We start from the raw sequence: 18,959 nt of genomic DNA, 5'->3' as shown, positions 1-18,959 counted from the left end.
TGGAGGTCCTTCAGGACTACCAATTCACGACGATTTACCGCAAGGGGTTGCGCCACTCGAACGCGGATGCATTGTCACGGTTGCCGACGCGTACGGAATGCGCATGTCAGTTGGGATCGGCGCGGTGTAAACCTTCTGTCGATGTCCCCGCGGAAGTGGTGCTAGCCGCCACGGATACTACGGGGGTCGACGCCCCCACGGGGAGGGACTCGCTGTTAGCATTGCCTCTCATCGAGTGGGGCCGTCTGCAAATGGCCGACAGCTCCCTACTCGCGCTACGTCGGAAGGTTAACGTTCCCGAGGGCGGGGAAACGCGGGTCGGTTCCTGGGTGTGCAGACAGGGCCTCTTGATGAAGTGGGACTCCATGTCCCGGCGTCACATGCTTGTGGTGCCGGTTGCTGTACGGGGTAAGGTCGTCCTGGCTGCCCATGAACGACTCATGCATCTGGGGTTTCATAAAACGCTCGCCCTCATTCAGCGAGACTACTATTGGCCTGGGATGGGCAGTGACGTGGCGAACATTCTTAAGGGGTGTGTAGGGTGCGCTAAAAGAAAACCGCCACAAATAGCGGCTAATCCACCGCTTCAATCCATTCAAGTTTCGCGCACGAACGAATTGGTCGCGCTAGACATCTTGGGGCCCTTTCCCACTACACCTCGGGGAAATAAGTTCCTGCTGGTTGGCGTAGAGTACTTCACCCGCTGGCCCATGGCGTGGCCACTCGCCAACCAGTCGGCTGCGGCAGTGGCGGACGCCTTTGTCCAAGGTTACGTTTTGGACAAAGGCGCCCCCGAACGCTTGCTGACGGATCAAGGGAAAAACTTTTCGAGTGTTTTGTTGCGCGAGGTGTGCGACCTGTTGGGTACAAAGAAAGTACGTACCTCCCCGTACCACCCGCAGACTGACGGTATGGTTGAACGTCTGAACAGGACGATTACGTCTATGCTGTGCCAACAGGTATGCGACGACCAGGTGGATTGGGACTTACAGGTACCGGGGGTACTAGCGGCCTATCGGATGGCACCCCATGCGGCGACGGGGTTTTCTCCATTTTTTCTGATGTATGGGCGGGAGGCTGATCCGGCCATGGACGTCCAACTGGGGATTTCACAGCCACGTGCGAAATCAAAATTGGCAGACCACATTAAGTTTAACATCGCCAAATTGGCTGAGGCGCGAGAGGCTGCGAGATTGAATTCACGCTCTCGGCAGATCGCGAACGAGCGATTGCGTGAACGGAAGGTGCATACGCACAATTGGGAACCGGGCGATAAGGCCTGGCTGCATTGTCCACACGCACCATTGGCTACGTCCCCCAAACTGTTGAGACCATGGAGGGGACCGGTGGAAATTGTGCGGGTTGCACGACCCCAGAGTATACAGATTAAATGGGGAAAACGCCGTTGGTACGTGCACTCCTCCCGACTGAAACCCTACGCGGCGCCGCGTGACCCCGGGTTGTGCCGTGACGACCGAGCGTGTGATGTGACCGTCGACTCGGGGAGGGATGTGTCGCAGGCTGATCCTCACGTGTCTCCACCTGACCCACCCCCAGGTGTCTCGGACCTGACGGCTGTTGACCGTCGGGAACCGGAACCCCGCGGCTCGCACGGAGCCCCGATGCCTGGCCCATGCCTTCCTGAACTGCCGGCGCCGCCGGATGGCCAACTGCGTCCTGTGCCGTACGACGGTCCGGCAAGGCGGACTCGGTCAAGGACGCAACACTTTTCATGAAAAAAAAAAAAAAAAATTTCTTTTTTTGTTAAAGCCCGACTTCGTTGCCGGCTTCCCCCTCTGCCGGGGTAATGTCCCGTTCAAGGGACGCTCGGACATTGGGACGCTGCATGAGTCGGAGAGAAAAGAAGAGAAAATGATTAAAGAAATTTTTTTTATTGTTACTCTTTCCGCATACACAGTATCGTTGCCATTCGCCGGATTGCGCATGTTGTTCTTGTTGCGGGTGTGGCGGTTGCTGGGTTTTGCGGATTGCGGTGTTCATGTTGTGTTGTTAGGGTTTGTGTTATGTTACGGGGCACACGTGGGGGTGAAGGGGTGTTGTATGTTTTATTAGCAGCCGGGTCGGCTGCGAGCTATGTGGTAGGGGGTGATGTAGTGGTGGTATTGACGTGCGCCGGGAGTGTTGGATCACGGGGCGCGGGGTTGGGCACGCGGTGTGGGCGTGGCATGGACGCGCGCGCCGGTGGTGAGGCGCGCTCACACAAGCTGGGAAAAGAGGATCGTAGCGAGTGCGCAGTGATTGGTCAGATAAGTGAGTACTCTCAGCGACGTCCGCAGGAGGGGTATAAAGGGGGACGCGCGAGAGCACTCGTGGTCAGTGTTAACCAGTTGAAGACCGAAGACGGGGTGGAGGAGGTAGGGGCCCTGTGTGGCTCGGAGCCGAGACTGGGGGGACCGTAGTCCGACGCCCGTGTGGGTCGGGACGGTGGTACCCAGAGCCGAGACGGGCACCCCGGCTGGGTGTGTCCCGGAAGGCTACAGGGCGTAAGAGCCCGTGTCAGTACAGCTGAGTGGGTGTTAGTGACCCGTGTAGCTGAGTGGGTGTTAGTCACCCGTGTAGCTGAGTGGGTGTTGGTCACCCGTGTAGCTGAGTGGGTGTTGGTCACCCGTGTAGCTGAGTGGGTGTTGGTCACCCGTGTAGCTAAGTGGGTGTTGGTCACCCGTGTAACGAAGTGTAGCTGAGTGGGTGTTGGTCACCCGTGTAGCTGAGTGGGTGTTGGTCACCCGTGTAGCTAAGTGGGTGTTGGTCACCCGTGTAACGAAGTAGGGTGTTAGTCATCCGTGTAACTACAAGTTGGTGAAAATAAAGAGTGTGCTACCCGTGAAGTCGTCTCCTGCCGAGTTACTACTTCACATATATATCCACACACATTCAGACACATAATAAAACATGAATGTATAATATTCTTCTCCAAAATGTAATGTGCAGTATCTTCAAAAAACTAATAGTATAGCTCTTTAGGTGGGATGTATAATAACACTGAAACCAATTGCCAGCGTAATACTGTCATAAACACGCTGCAGCTGCTCCTCTTTAATAGGGCTACCATGGCTGCCATGGCCACTAACCAGTAGCCGTAACCGATACATTAAACCCCACAAGATTCACAGCCAAGCCTGGAACCAGTGATGGGTTTACTGGCACGAGCAGCACGAGGATAGGAGCGCACGGCACCACCTGGGTTTTCTGTGTAGGTGATGTGGCATTTAATTGCCATATGGACACAAGAACATGGGATGAATAAATGAGGCCTTCACAAGCGGGCCAGGAAAGCTCATGGCACACCAATAAACATGTGCATACAATGTGTGCCGCTATTCCCTGTCTTTTGGGAGGGCAGGTGGACATTGCGACACATGCTCATAAATGCAAATGTCTCTGTTTAGCCATGGATAGGGAAAGTACTTTTGACAAGCAGCTTTAAGGCAAGTATGGTACAGGTGGCAAAGGTGATGCTGACACCAGATGCAACAGTTACACCCCCCCCCTCCCCCCCATTGTGCCCGCAGTACACGGTTGCACAGTTGGTACATACACTTACAAACATGTTCTATTCGCAAGAACCTATTCACGCCAGCACGGCACAGGAGAAGGGAGTGGGCCAGCACTACACCCTACCACCTTTGTCACCCCATTGCTGATATTTACACATTGCACCAGGTACTAATTTTAAGGATGTGTTTTAGAGATTCAGGATAGGATCAGATACCATTCGCCACCAATGCTCCTCATGGCCAAAATTCAAATGAAGGTTGCTGGGTTTGTAGTCAGATTGTTAAACGATAACCGGTAAACTAGTTGCTGTTTTCAGAATAGATAACTGGTTCTGATAGGCAGAAACCGGTAACTGTTTCCAATCTCATTTTAGTCATGCATACACTGATTTAAGAAATGTATTCTATTGTTTGGAACAAACGGCGAAGTCGCGAGACAGAATCAAATCGGTGCACACTGGATTGCAAGTCAAGTGTGATAACCATTGCACCACTGTGGTACAGTATCTCCTTTTCTCAGTTACAAAGGTAAAGCTGCTACTTCTGTTCCTTGACATTTCTAAATGTGCGGCAAACCAGCAACTGATATTTTTACCATGTTTTTTCATGCACTACCACCAGCCCACGAACACTCCATACACAAATCACGAATATGCTCAAGACACACCCAGACTTGCACATGTGCTCAAATAGATGCTCACAAGATCAACACCAGCCAAAATCAATTCAGCGCTGGATGCAGACCTCCCCAAGTCGACGCCATCTCCCACAGTCCGCGATTGACAATTGACAATCCACCCCAGCACCCACACATGAGCTGATCTTCATCTCACCATCTCTGTGGTGGATATCCTCTTGGGCGCATTATGCACATGTTTTATATACCAGAAAACTTTGTTAGATTTCGCATAGTTAAATGACATTCATTGTTTAAAGACACCAGCTGTGCAATATTTTTCATCACTCATGTCACTTTCTTCAATATATCTAGTAATATTCTCAGAGCTTCCTGACATTTTATATTTGATTTACCGACAGGTGAAGCTTATAACGTTTAAAAATGTGGTTTCAATGCTTTCATATGTTACAATACATTTATATTGAAATGTGTCCCATAACAAGTTTGTATTCAAGGTCTATCCTCGCTGACATCTAGAATACATTTTTAATACACTGAAGATATATATTTTTGACAAAGTAAATCTCCATTCAGATAATTCAGGATGTGTTACCTGGTTAAATAAAGGGCATCACATGAACAAATTGCGCTTACAGAATTATCAAGCTCAGTAACTTCAACACATTATAAATACACACTTTTAAAGTATGAGGAAATGCAAGACATTATTGAAAGTAAAAAAAGACTAATGTGATAATGTATGTAGTAAAAAATAAATGAAAGCAAACATCATGATCCAATATTCCCGAAACATATTAGAAGGACTTAGTAGCCTAGCAACCAGTACTTTCAGCATTGAGCATACCTGGCTCACTGGCACTGATAGGTAGGAGCATCCTTGCTTTAGGTGGCATGGTCGTTTCTATAGGGAATCACAATATGTCCTATGTGCTGTCAAGATTACAAAGCACAATTTGTATAGAAGAGTATTTCAGTGAGTACCTGTGCCACAGTCAAAATCTCGCCCCCTTTCCGGTCCATAATGGAACTTCAGGTGCCGAAGGAGCTCTTGTAAATAAGTAATGTCAATAACATATTGCGTGATTGATAAACAAAAACAGAACCAAATATACCAGTCTATTATGTATTGCATTGGTGACCTTCTTTTGAAATTTTATATAAAAAGTATATTAATTTTCGGAGTCAAAAAAATCTAGCAGTAGATGGGGAATGGAGAGGGAGAGGAGGGAGGAGACAGGTTATTTACGATGGTTGGCCAACTGTGAATGCAGCATTTTATCGCTTCATAAGCAAGCACTGCAGGCCATGGGGAGAGCAGCTAATTAAACACAGTGGAAATAAAGGTACCACCACTGCACATCTCACATGATATATTCATACATGAGCAGTGCTTATTAAAGTAACTGCAGCCACTGTCGCCTGGCCATGATATTCTCAATAAATGCCGCAATGGATTGCGACCGGAAATCAAATGTAGCGTAAACACTGCAGTGCTGTATACGCCGCATACAATAATTGGGTCTGGGTGTGGGTTGGTGTTCATGCTGAAGTAAGCAATAGTATTTAATGCTGTGTTTCGTTGCATGTGGGAGAGCGGTCGTGCAGAGTGGTTAACGCACTTCACTATGAACCTAGCGACCTGAGTTCGATTCCCAGCTACGGTTCATGAATGGTGCATGAACCGATTATATCCCCTCCCCCAACTTCACCAATCTGCACTGACCAACGTGGTCAATTATGGTATTTCAACCTCCATAACTAACTCAGCACAGGGATGCCTTCATCCAGCAGTGAATTGACAAAGCGCTGTATATTATTATAATACCAATGCATGTAAAGTGTGATGTCCTCTGAAGTGAATTGTTTACTCGGGGTGTGTTTATGTGTGGTGCCACGGCCTCGAAGTAACTCTGCAAGCGCCGCGACCTCCCCTGGCTCCCACACTGAGCACACACACGCAGCGTACACACACGTAGAGTCCTGGTGGGGGATTGCCTGGCACAACGGGTTTTAATCCGAAGGGTGCCTAGGAGGAAAGTCTCATGGTTTCCCGGTGCCAGGAGATTGGCCGACCCTCGCAGGACCGGTTACATTGCGGTGCCCCTGAGTTGGCTTAATATTGTATGGGTGCAAAAAAGGTTCACCGGGCCAGCCGCAATGAGTCATTCACGACATCGGGAGGGGCTGGGGTGGAATATTAAACGAGAAGGGCAGACCATGAGATGAGGGGATCGCAGTGCCATGACCTCCCCTGACCCCCATACCGAATACACACGCGCAGGGTGTGTATTCACCAGTCGGGCGTCCTTCCGGACTAACAAGGGTGAGTAATAAGTTAACGAGTACAGACGGAGAGACAATGGTCGCAGAAGCACCCGCCGCAGTGTTACATGTGTAGAGGTGATACGCGCTGGGATTAGGGATCGTATGCCAGCGCGTAATGATTGGCTGTATAGGTGGTGACGCGCGCTGACGGTGGAGGATCAGGGGTCAGCGCGGGGTCGTGGGTTACGGGGTACTGATTGGCTGTGGGCCCGTGACGCGCTGAGAGGGAGTGATCGGGTGGCAGCGCGGTGTGATTGGTAGAGGAGTGTTAACACGCGCTGGGAAAACGGATCGTAGAGAGAGTGCGTCGTGATTGGTTCACTAGGGAACGATGCTCACGTCGACGTCCGGATCAGCTCCGTCTCTCGTGAGCAGGGGCTATAAAAGGGGATGCACACAGGCGTAAGGGCAGTATGTAACCAGCGAAGAATGAAGACGGGGATGAAGACCTAGGGCCCTGCGGTACCTAGTCCCGCTGTCCTAACAGGACCGGGACTCTGTGTAACCCAGAGGCGAGTGTAGTGTGTGTAGCCATAGGCATAGAGTCTACACGAGCCGAATGTATTGTGTGTAGCCAGAGGCATAGGGTCTACACGAGTCAAGTGTATTGTGTGTAGCCAGAGGCATAGGGTCTACACGAGTCAAGTGTATTGTGTGTAGCCAGAGGCATAGGGTCTACACGAGTCAAGTGTATTGGGTGTAGTCAGAACCATAGAGTCTACACGAGTTAAGTGGAGTGTGTAGTCGGAAGAAAGGAGACCACACGTTGTATTGTGAACGTAAAGATTTAATAAAAGTGTGTTACCCGTCAAGAAGTTCCTGCCGTCAATTCCAATACTTCAACTGGCGTCAGAAGTGAAACGGTCTTCCAAGCATGGAGACAAGGAAGACCCGTCGGATCCACGGGATTGACCGCGGGGACAACCTCGACGACCCGGGCCAGCTGGCATCGGGGGGAGAGGACGAGGAATTGCCCACACTGCAGGATCCGCCGACGGCGCCGGACGAGCGACGGGGGACCGACGCCGTGCTTCGCGAGGCGCACTCCCGCCTGGCGGAGCTGCTGCTCGCCGCCGCCTCCATCCTGGCGGAGATCAGCTCGTCGGGAGGAGCGGGGACGGCGGCGGACGTTCTGCAGGGTCGCCCCGCGGATTCCCGCCAAAACGACTTGGCGATTCCCGCCATTTCATCTGCTCCGACTTTTGGCGGGAACGGCCATCACCACGTGGCAGCGGTTCTCCAAGCGCGCCCGCTTACGTCACCAACGCGCGCTGCGGACCGCCATCAGACACCCGCCACTGGGGCCGCCATCTTACACACCGACGGGGCGGCGGAGAGGAAGCACGAGGAGGAGGACGACTTCATCTTTCAACAGCGCCTTCCCACGTTGTCAGCCTTCAAGGCGGAAAGCGGGGATTGGAGCCAATTTCAGCGCAGGTTTTTGGCGCATCAGGAGATGTCCGCCTGGTCCGACGCTACGGCACTGCGGGCACTGCCTGCCATGCTGGACGACAACGCGCTCGCGGCCTTCACGTCCGCACGCAGGTCGGACCGCTCCACGCTCAAGGATGCGCTGGCTCTCATGGCCAAGGTCTATGGTCCTCCCTCGGCGTGCCGCCATCATTTTTATGCAAGACGGAAGGCGGACACGGAGACTGTGCTCGCCTACCGCACGGCGTTGCTTGCTCTCGCCGACGCCGCGTTCCCTCGTATGGACGAGGAGGGCCAAGATGCGATGGTTTTGGAGCAACTGCTCAAGTTGGCGCAGGACCTGGGGGTCCCCATCAACACGGCCGACGAGACCGATATTTCTTCCTTACGGGTCGCTACGAGCATACAAGCGCACAAGGTCCTTCAACGTAAACAGGGGGTCGTCTGCAACGCTGCCGTGGCCTCAGCTCCGGGCCCCGTAGTCACCGTGCCCCAAGTCGTCAGCCCACGAGAGGAGGCGTTCATCGCGGAACGACCGGGGGACTGGAGGTCGGGGGGCCGTTCGCCTCTGCGAGCAGCCCGCAAGCTGGAGCAACCGAGATCTCCGACGACTGTCATCACGTGCTATAACTGCGGCCTCCGGGGACACGTGGCCTCCGGTTGCCGCGCCCCACGTCAGCGCGCCATGGGACCTCGGCTGGACGACGAACAAGGCCCCAAGTCATCCCTGCAAACCCCGGTGTCTCGGAACTGACAGCTGCCGACCACCGGCGGCCGGATCTTCGCGGCGGGGCCGGTCCTTCCAGGCCCGATCCGCGCCGTCTAGAGCTGCCGGAGCCACCGGACGTATGCCAGCGTCCCGTCCCATACGACGGACCGGCCAGATGGACTCGCGCTAGGTCGCGCTACTTTGTGTGACCTACCATGTGAGGAGTCGTGGCAGACGGAGCGCCTCGGCACTGCGTTTAGTCACAGAGACACGTGGCGCGTTCGTTTTCGGGTGTTCGCTCTTATTGTGTTGTTCGTCGGGCTGTATATTGCTTCATATTTAAGTGTTGTGTTGTTGTTGTTGCGTTACGGGGCACACTGGGAGGTGGAGTTTCTTTATTACTGCGTTGACGTTAGGTTGTGTTGTTGGTTAACAGCCGGGCCGGCTGCAAGCTATGTGGGAGGGGGTGATGTAGAGGTGATACGCGCTGGGATTAGGGATCGTATGCCAGCGCGTAATGATTGGCTGTGTAGGTGGTGACGCGCGCTGACGGTGGAGGATCAGGGGTCAGCGCGGGGTCGTGGGTTACGGGGTACTGATTGGCTGTGGGCCCGTGACGCGCTGAGAGGGAGTGATCGGGTGGCAGCGCGGTGTGATTGGTAGAGGAGTGTTAACACGCGCTGGGAAAACGGATCGTAGAGAGAGTGCGTCGTGATTGGTTCACTAGGGAACGATGCTCACGTCGACGTCCGGATCAGCTCCGTCTCTCGTGAGCAGGGGCTATAAAAGGGGATGCACACAGGCGTAAGGGCAGTATGTAACCAGCGAAGAATGAAGACGGGGATGAAGACCTAGGGCCCTGCGGTACCTAGTCCCGCTGTCCTAACGGGACCGGGACTCTGTGTAACCCAGAGGCGAGTGTAGTGTGTGTAGCCATAGGCATAGAGTCTACACGAGCCGAATGTATTGTGTGTAGCCAGAGGCATAGGGTCTACACGAGTCAAGTGTATTGTGTGTAGCCAGAGGCATAGGGTCTACACGAGTCAAGTGTATTGTGTGTAGCCAGAGGCATAGGGTCTACACGAGTCAAGTGTATTGGGTGTAGTCAGAACCATAGAGTCTACACGAGTTAAGTGGAGTGTGTAGTCGGAAGAAAGGAGACCACACGTTGTATTGTGAACGTAAAGATTTAATAAAAGTGTTACCCGTCAAGAAGTTCCTGCCGTCAATTCCAATACTTCACATGTAAGGGGGAAAAAACGGGCGGTAATCACAGGTAGGCGCACAATTGGCCGCGCGGTACAACGTTACCCCGGGCTTTTTAAGTCAGGGAGATAAAAGGGGAGCCTGGGGTCGTTCAAAAGAGATATTTCTTCAACCTTTTGGCCACCAAGAAACGCTCCCTGCCGTCCTGCCTTCTCGAGCCGCTCGTAGCATCCGTGTGACGCCAGCGAGTGCCGCCACGAGGCAGTGATAGGCAACGTTATTTTCGTCCTCCTCCCTCCGACTCTCACAGCGTCCGGGTGACGCCGTGAATTCAGCTACGAGGTACGTGGTAGGGCGTTTGAGTATCTGGGGACTTGGGCAGCAGTAGACTAGGCTCTTCTCGCAAAATATTTCCCCCCGGGGAGTGCGGCGTTTGTGCCGAGAATAAAAGTTAGTACAGAGCATAGGCGTGGTGTCTGTGATTTGTGTGTGGAGCGACTGCATGGAGGAACGCGCGGCGAGAGTGAACGTAGAGCTACAGCATGTGCGCGCTTTAAGAGATAATCACCCGCAGTTGCGAGTGTGTTCGCGTCCCCTGTGTTAACGATAGCTGCGGTGTGCACGGGCACGCGTTAAGAGGTAATCGCCAGCAGGTGCGAGCGCGTGCGTACCTCTCCCCTCCCTGCATTAGCTGTGGTGTGCACGGATGTGTGGTTTAACTCCGTGTAGCTACGAGCCAGCAGCAAGAGTATGTCCTTCAGAGAGGGCGCTAGTGCGGGGGGCCCGATCACTCGGTCGGCAGAGGTCCGGTGGGAGCCAACCGACGCGGTGGAGGAGGGAGCGCAAGGGGCGGACATCGCGCCCGACCTGCCTAGCGAGGGTGGTGGGGTGGACGTCGGGCCCCGCATATGTAATATATGAAACGCATACTGTACATTCTACATAATCTAGATACAGCCATAAGTATCATAGATATCACCAAGACACCTCCTCCCACCCAGCTTAAAATACGCTGCCAAGCTTAGCAGTGTTCATTAAGACGCTGTCTTTCCGACAGCTCTGTTTCTTCACCTGAGGACGGCTGCTTGCGTTGTGGCTGAAACGTCGTGAGAATTTTATTATATTATATTTTCTTTTAATTACTTTATTATTTCCCTTCTACGTGACTTTACCGAAAGAACCAAGAATATACCCATTATCAATGAAAACGAATCATGTATAGCAGCAATTGCCTGTATCGTCCGTATTGTTACATGAAATACGACAATAACAATGATACATGCCAGAGGAACATAATCATGTGTATTCATGATTTTGTGAGGGAACTGCATGTACATTTGTGCCCAGGGATCTCCTAACACCATTTCCAGCTTACCTTTTCTGCACACATGCTATGCTTTACAATAAATATGAGCACACAGGAGTGACAATAAGACAGAAGATGCAGTGTTCATTGGACACTCATCAATACATGATTAGGCCAAAAGAAACATGCAGTCTTCTCTCATTGATCATTGTTAACCCAACCACAACTCCCTCCTTCATTCCATCCTCCCATGCACCCTCTGACCTCATCTCCAAGTAGTCCCCACCACTTGTCACAGCCAGCTCCAATACATTATCGAAGTTTAATCAAATTGGGATTAGCAATCAGAGGCAGTGATGTGCAAACATCAAGTTGGCTTCCAAACACTGCTGCCCATCTTGGGAACAATGAGCTTACTCCACATTTGCTCATCACTGCCCCTGATTATTAATCCCATTGCAAGTCTATTGTGCCGAGTCATTGATGGTGGCAGAGGGTGTAAAGGTGAACTTGGGTGTGACTGTGAGCCATCTTGCCAGAGTATGGAAACAAAAACCTCCGGTTAGAATAATGTAGGGAAGTTCTATGCTTCTATAAACATTATACTTGATGCCAGGTATAAATTGGTGAGCGGCCCCACGTCAAACTACATGGCCGTGAGTCAGAGCCATTCCCTTTACAACTTCGGGTGCAACAGGGATGTCTGGCTCCCACATTATTTTACGTATATTTTTACCATGTAATTCGGAGGAATTACCATCCGGTACAGATACAATGGGAGGCTGATCGATGCCCGAGTGTGGTCAAGGGATGGCTCCCTATTGCTCAACCACGCTATGCCGTTGATCTGGTAATTGCTGCTCACTAGGAGGAGTTCAAGGTGCTGCTGCTGAACCTGGAGCTTGCCACCAAGAGGTGGTGCCTTATCCTCAACCCCACCAAAACTAAGCAACTGCCTGGATATTTTGGGTGGAGGAGCAATGATCACAACAATGAGTGGAGCGCCGGGTGGCTAAAGCACAGCAAGTTGCCACAGTAGGGGGCACAGGTGGTGCATCAGCCAGTCGTCTCAGTCGAACTGTACCATCTGGGTCTGCCCCGTGACTTCCTGCCAGCGGGCGTTCGACACTTCACGTGGCCTCAAGGTGCACATAGCCTGGCACAAACGTTGTGGTGACGTCACCGCCACTTAGTGGCGAATGGCAGTTGTTGTTCAGTCTATGTATGTATGTATGTGTAACTCTGTGTGTGAGTCGATTTGCGTGTGTAACTACATGTGTGTGTCTGCCTTTTTACCCGGGCAATGCCGGGTACTTACCGCTAATAGATTATATTTTGACTTAAAACTTTCGTGACTGCAGGAATTAATATTCTATTGTTCTTTCAGTAAAGTCACGTAGATAGAAAAAATAATTAAAAAAACAAGTGATTCAAAATATCACGACGTTTCGATCGCAATACAAGCGCTCGTCATCAGGAACAGGGAGATTAGCCTCTGAAGGCAAACTGTTTATAAAGGTGTAGTGGGTTGAATTCAGGTGCACACTGGACTTTGGAGGCAACACTATTTATTAGCTAACACAACAGGTAACACTTAACATAACGACTTAAGGTGGTAGCCACTGTTCCTAACTTAGCTAACCCATGGGGGTACTACATCACTGGACCAGGACAGCCCAAGACGCTGCCTAGTCCACTAGCGGAGACTGGAGAGCTTCATCCCAAAGATGACCCAGCAGAACAGCACAGAACAGCACAGAACAGCCCAACTCTCCGTCCCCACCCCGATTATAACCACTCCGGCGTGGCTGGCTCCGCCCCAGGCCACAGCCCCCTTCCCAATCCTTCGGGATGGCCCGAGCCCCCAACCACGTGACCCCCCTGGGGCCCCTGGCCCCACTTTATCCAGTAACGTGTCCTGTTGGTTTCGTTGGAATCGACGACGGGGTAACATTCAACATCGCCGGGGGTTCTACGGTCCATGCTTCAGGTGTGGCCGGTTGGGCCACTTCGCGTGGGATTGCCGGAGTCGCCCTCGTTCTCCGACTCTGCCTGCTGCTCCGGCTCCAACTCCTTCTCCGACGGCCCAACATCTTCCTATGCAGGCGAGTCGGCACATGTCGGACACCCGACCTAATTTGTCACCTCAGGCATCTCATATCACTGAGCAGGGTCGTTCGTAACATGATTCGGATACTGTCGCTAAGGGATGGCCTGTCTCGATAACGCAATGGAAAAATCTACCACGTCACGTGGTCCCGGCGGCAGCGGGATCTTCGACGGTACCTGGCTCCATTCAGGGCATTGATGTTCGTGTCTTAGTGGATATGGGGGCTTCCGCTACAATAATTTCTGATGTAATTTTCAGCTTCTGTCTATTCCCGTTTCACGAGTTTGCTGGCCTTTGATGCTTGCATTGCTGCTAATGGGGGTAGCATGGGCATCATTGGCCAGATTGATGCCCACATTGCGATTGGGGATGTCGCTGCGTCAGGGCCGGTCTTGATTTTGAGGTCCTTGGCTGTGCCCTGCTTGTTGGGCACTGATTTTCTTGGGAGAATGCCTGTTAAGATTCTTGTCAATCAGGATTGTCTGGAAATGCCCTCCGGTCGCAAATAGTTTTTTCTACCATCTCCGCTCTTGCATTCATCGCCGTGCGCCGCTGTGAATGGGCACATTATGGACAAGGGTGCCCCGGAACAATTGCTTACGGACCAAGGTCGCAATTTCTCTTCTAAATTGCTCCGCGATGTCTGTGACACTTTGGGCACTAGAAAAATCGGGATGTTGCCGTACCATCCTCAGACCGACGGGATGGTCGAGCGACTGAATCGTACTCTGACTGCTATGCTTTGCCACACTGTCAATGATAAACAGGCCGATGGGATTTACACGTGCCGAGCGTGCTCGCTGCATATAGAATGGCCCCGCACGCTTCCTCATGTACGGAAGGGAGAATGTGCCACTCATTGATACCCATACTCTTTGGTTCTTATTTGATTCCTGCAGTCACGAAAGCTTAAAATCATTGATACCCAATTAGGCACGACTGTTTGGGGCACAAAACGGACCATACCTGACCATGTTCGAGACTCCCTGTGCCAGATTTCTTAGGCGCGGGAGGCGGCTAGGGTTAACACCTCTAAAACACAGGCTCGCAATGAGCGTTGTGCACGCAGGTCCGGCCGCGACATGCCGTGGTCCGTCAGTGACCGGGCCTGGCTTCATTTCCCTCGGGTGTCTGTTGGCACCTGAGGGCACCTCTCCCAAGTTACACAGGCTGTGGCATGGTCCTGTTCAAGTGGTTTAGGTTAGGCATCCATAGTGTGTACGCATTCGGGCGGGTCTTTGTCGTTGGTTCGTTCACCCATCTCGGTTGAAACCGTTCATTCCTCCGCGTGTTGCTTCGTCATCCCTAAAAATTGACCTGCCGGGATATGATGTGTCCGACGAGCCGGAGCGGTTGCAGATTAATCCCCCGTGGGATTCTATTTTAACGCCCACAGTACCCGAGCCATTGACTGCTGCTGCGGACGACGACCCCACCCGATCTAGCCCCGCAGCAACGGACTCTACCACCCTTCCGCTGACCGTCCTGCCTCCTGCTGAGCCAACCCATGCAGGGCTGAATACGAATGTCATGGATGGTCCGGTGTCGCGGACCCATTCAGAGACGTCCCGATTTTGTTAACGTTCCACATGTGCCCCTGCCTGTGGTGGATATTCGCCTTACATCCTTGTTCTTACGTTCATTGTTGTTCATGTAGTCGTTTTTGTTATGTATGTACCTGTGCTTGTTGCCACGAGGGTTATGTCACTCCTACCATTATTTGTTCGGGTTCATTCCTAGCCGGGACGGCTAGTCTTTTCATCATGGGGGGGGTGATGTAATGAGAAAGCGCCATCTAGGAGACGACGAGGGGTATCTGCATAAGCCACCACTGGGTAACTAATACCCAATGAGAAGTGTGGGATCCATCTGGGCCAAAGGTGACGGGCGGAGCTAGAGAGTACGTGCGAGGACAGTCGAGAAGGTTCTACGAGGGGGCGTGTCCGAAGGCGGAGCTTGCTCCGCTGAGAGGAATATAAGGGGAGGCAGTGAGAGGATGCGAGGTCGATTGTGGGAAGCCTGGAGTCCGGACTGCGTCATCGCCACCCTCTACTCGCCACCGGCCACGTGGTGGTCCTTCCAGCGATGCCGTCTCTCCTCCCGGCACGCCGTCAGCCAGCATTGGACAGGGAGCAAGAGGGAGAGACGCGCGGCGACGGTGGAGCAGAAAGGGCGCGCGTCATGGCAGAGGGAGAGAGTGGAACCATCCGGAGAGAGAGAGAGAGTGGAGCTGTCTAGTCATATAATAAAGAAAGACGCCAGTCAACAGTTGTTGTGGAAGTGCTTTTTTACACAATGATCCCCCGTATATCCTTAAGATAATTTTGGGGCAAGTCCTGTTAGCGAGCACCTATTGTGGCCAGCACAGTACACGAGGGAGGAAGTGGCCAACACCATGCACGATCACCTTTGTCTCTCCAATAGCAATGTTTACACACCAGATACTCATTTGAGGCTGAGTCGACCTAGGGGAGGCCCAGGACTTGTGAGGATAATTGTCACTGGTGTCAGTATCCCTTGCAGTTTGCAAGGAATCCCTTGAAAAATGGCTGTGTATCCAACAATGACACTGCTGATTATTTTGCGTGGTGTATCTCATTCGAATTTTACCTGAAGTCAAGTTTATCTGTCTTGGGAACGAATTGCACACACGTGACCAGTTGTCCTAGAGGTCAGGTGATAACTATATCTCTGCGCGAGCAAACCACCCCTTCATTACTGGCTTGCAACATCTCACCTGGCACAAGGAAGAGAATATATGATATGGCTGAAAGGACTCGGAGTGTAACAACATGACTGGCAGGTCGAGCCACTTGCATGTACAGTATCTGCATCTGAACCAAGCAACCCATTTGTCCCAGGCACCAATGATGAATTGCCTTTTCACAGCTGCAAACACTTGCCAGCACGTTTCTCATGTAGATATAGGTGCAGTAAGTACATATATGTACCCGTGTCACTGTCTTTATTTAACCTTTTATAACAAAATTTCTGTGGTAAGCTGACGGCGCGCATCAACTTGACAGCATGACCGATCAAGCCAAGCAATGGTAATGATGTAAAATTTGTCCAATTCCTCAAAAATGTTGAAGCGCAGACATTTCATTTTTGCAAACAGCAATGATAACAAGGTCGACAAAGACAAAATATAGAAGAGAATGACAATCATAAAAGGTGGAAAATATCACGATTGAAAATAATTTGAACAAATAATTCCAGCAATGTAAAAATGTACTTGAAAAACAAATGACGGCGATGCATATTGATGATGACACTGTTACAATGACGAACACAAAAAACTAATCCATTTGTATGTGTGTACGTGGTAGTGTAGCGGTTAGCGGTAGTGTATAGGTTGTGGGGAGCGGTAGTGTAGCGGTGAGTGCACTGTGCTACGAACCCCCGGCGACCCGAGTTTGATTCCCTCTCACGGCCAACACCAGTGACAATTATCTGAACCAGTCCTGGGCCTTCCCTGGGTCGACTCAGTCCTCAAATAAGTACCTGGTGCAGTGTGTAAACATCGCCACTGGGAAGACAAAGGCGGGCAGCCGTGGTGTTGGCCACCCACCCACTGTGTGCCGTTCCGGCTTTCATAGGTGCTGCTACTCGCTAACAGCACTTGTCCCAACCATCAGTTACAGGCTATACAGGGGATCTTTGTCGTTGTAGCGGTTAGCACACTATACTACAAACCTGGCGACCCAGGTTCGATTTCCGCTCATGGCCAACACAAGTGATGATTATCTGAACTGGTCGTGGGCCTCTCCTAGGTCGACTCAGCCTCAAATGAGTACCAAGTGCAGTGTGGAAACATCCCCACTCGGGAGACAAACGTAGTTGGGCGTTGTGCTGTCTACCCACCCCCTCATGTAAGATTCTGGCCTTAAAAGGTGCTCGCTAACAGCACTTGTCCCAACAGTCTGCTAATAGGAAATGAAGGGGATTGTTGTCTTTGTATTTGTGTCGTGGTTAACATGCAGCGCGATGAACCTGGTGGCTTGAGTTAAATTTACGCTCACGGCCAACAACAGTGACGACTATTTTAACCGGTCATGGGCCTCCCCTGGGTGGACTCAGCCTCAAATGAGTACCTGGTACAGTGTGTAAATGTCGCCACTAGGGAGACAAAGGCGCCCGGGCATGGTGGTGAAAACACCAGCCGCCCATGTGGCCGTATTAGCCTTCACAAGTGCTCACGAACAGCATTGCCTGTGCATGCTATATGGGTTACCTTTGTCTTTTGTGTATCAGTGTGTACATGATTGACAGAATGAGAATCTTTATTTATACCGGAGGAATTTTAGGAGCTATAAAGCTCTTTTTCAGATGTCTCTCAAGTGGCGATTATTGCCAAAGTAGAGAAGAGCACATACTCTTAGGTTTTTTCGGTAAAGTCACGTAGGGAAATAAATAAATAGAAAAACAAATAATAGAAATACTAATAGAAATAAAATAATAAATCACAAGATTTTTAATAATAAAAAGAAAACAGTAAAGCGAATTAATTATACATTTATTTATGCTATCGTTTCTATAGTTTTTATTATTTATTTTATTATTATTGTTTTACCTACGTGACTTTACTGAAAAAACCTAAGAGTATGAATCCTTGCAGTCATGAAAGCTTCAAATCTGGAGAAGAGCACAGTTTGTGCATCGGCTAATTATCTCAGTAAATTAAACCATACCACCTGGGCCTAGTTCCATAACTGCCAGCCAAAGAGCTTTCAATACAGTACAGTACTTCACATGACCTAAAAGTGCAAGTAGCCTGGCACAAGCATCGTGGTGACGTCCCCGTCACTTAGTTGTGAAGGTAAACTGTTGTTATTGCCACTGCTGTGTACGGTTAGAGTGTTGGCGCACGTGTTGCCGTGCCCATGTCATACCGCGCTGGTCCGTGCACACGACGCGCTGGAACTGGGTGCCTGCGCCGCACTTGGTGTTGGTGGGGATGCAGATGCTGACCTCGGCCACGCGCCAGCGGAAACAGCGTGCGCCCTCGCACGGCACTGCCTCCAGCAGGTGGGGACAGCCATCGGGTGCGCCACCAGCACCGACAGGGCCGCCCAGCACGCGCCGCGTGCGCATCATGAAACCTGGAACCGCACGTTGAGCACACACACGCACACACGCATATATATTAATACACAATTCAAAAATGCATCGCATATGTGAATACGCACACACAGGTGCAAACACAAATACAAAGATCCCCAGTATAACCTTAGCAGACTGTTGGGGCAAGTGCTGTTCGCGAGCACCTATGAAGACCGCCACGTCACACGAAGGGGTGGGTGGCCAACACCATGCCCGGCTGCCATTGTCTCTCTTGTGGCGAAGTTTACACACTTTACTAAGTATTCCTTTGAGGCTGAGTGGACCTAAGGGAGGCCCGAGACTGGTTCAGATAATCGTCACTGGTGTTAACCATAAGCAGGAACCGAACTCGGGTCAACGGGTTCATAGCACAATACGGTAAACGCTACACTACCGCTCCCTACTATGCACGTATACACACACACACGTACACAGATATGGGGAGCAGCGTTATAGTGTTTAGCGTGCTAGCTATGAGCCCAACGAATTGAATAGATTTTTGGCTAACATCACTGGAAAGCGCTATCAGAACATCTTCGATGTCTACTAATTTTAGTTTTTTTTTATTTGCAGCCTTTTGCGAATCCGCTGCTGTATGAAGGCCTCACTGGTGT

General features: G+C 51.3%; 1 protein-coding gene across 1 annotated transcript in view; it reads right to left on the bottom strand.

Moving 5' to 3' along the window:
• Positions 1-18,959, bottom strand: part of LOC133344936 (thrombospondin type-1 domain-containing protein 7B-like) — a 381,310-nt gene that overhangs the window by 147,107 nt on the left and 215,244 nt on the right. Inside the window, 1 exon segment of the mRNA XM_061555265.1 lies at positions 18,135-18,344. Coding sequence (XP_061411249.1) covers positions 18,135-18,344 — 210 coding nt within the window.

Source organism: Lethenteron reissneri, chromosome 21 (genome assembly GCF_015708825.2).
Source record: "Lethenteron reissneri isolate LAM-NWPU_2019-01 chromosome 21, ASM1570882v1, whole genome shotgun sequence".
Taxonomy (NCBI): domain Eukaryota; kingdom Metazoa; phylum Chordata; class Hyperoartia; order Petromyzontiformes; family Petromyzontidae; genus Lethenteron; species Lethenteron reissneri.
The sequence above is the reverse complement of the archived record's forward strand: the minus strand, read 5'-3'. Positions and strand labels throughout refer to the sequence as shown.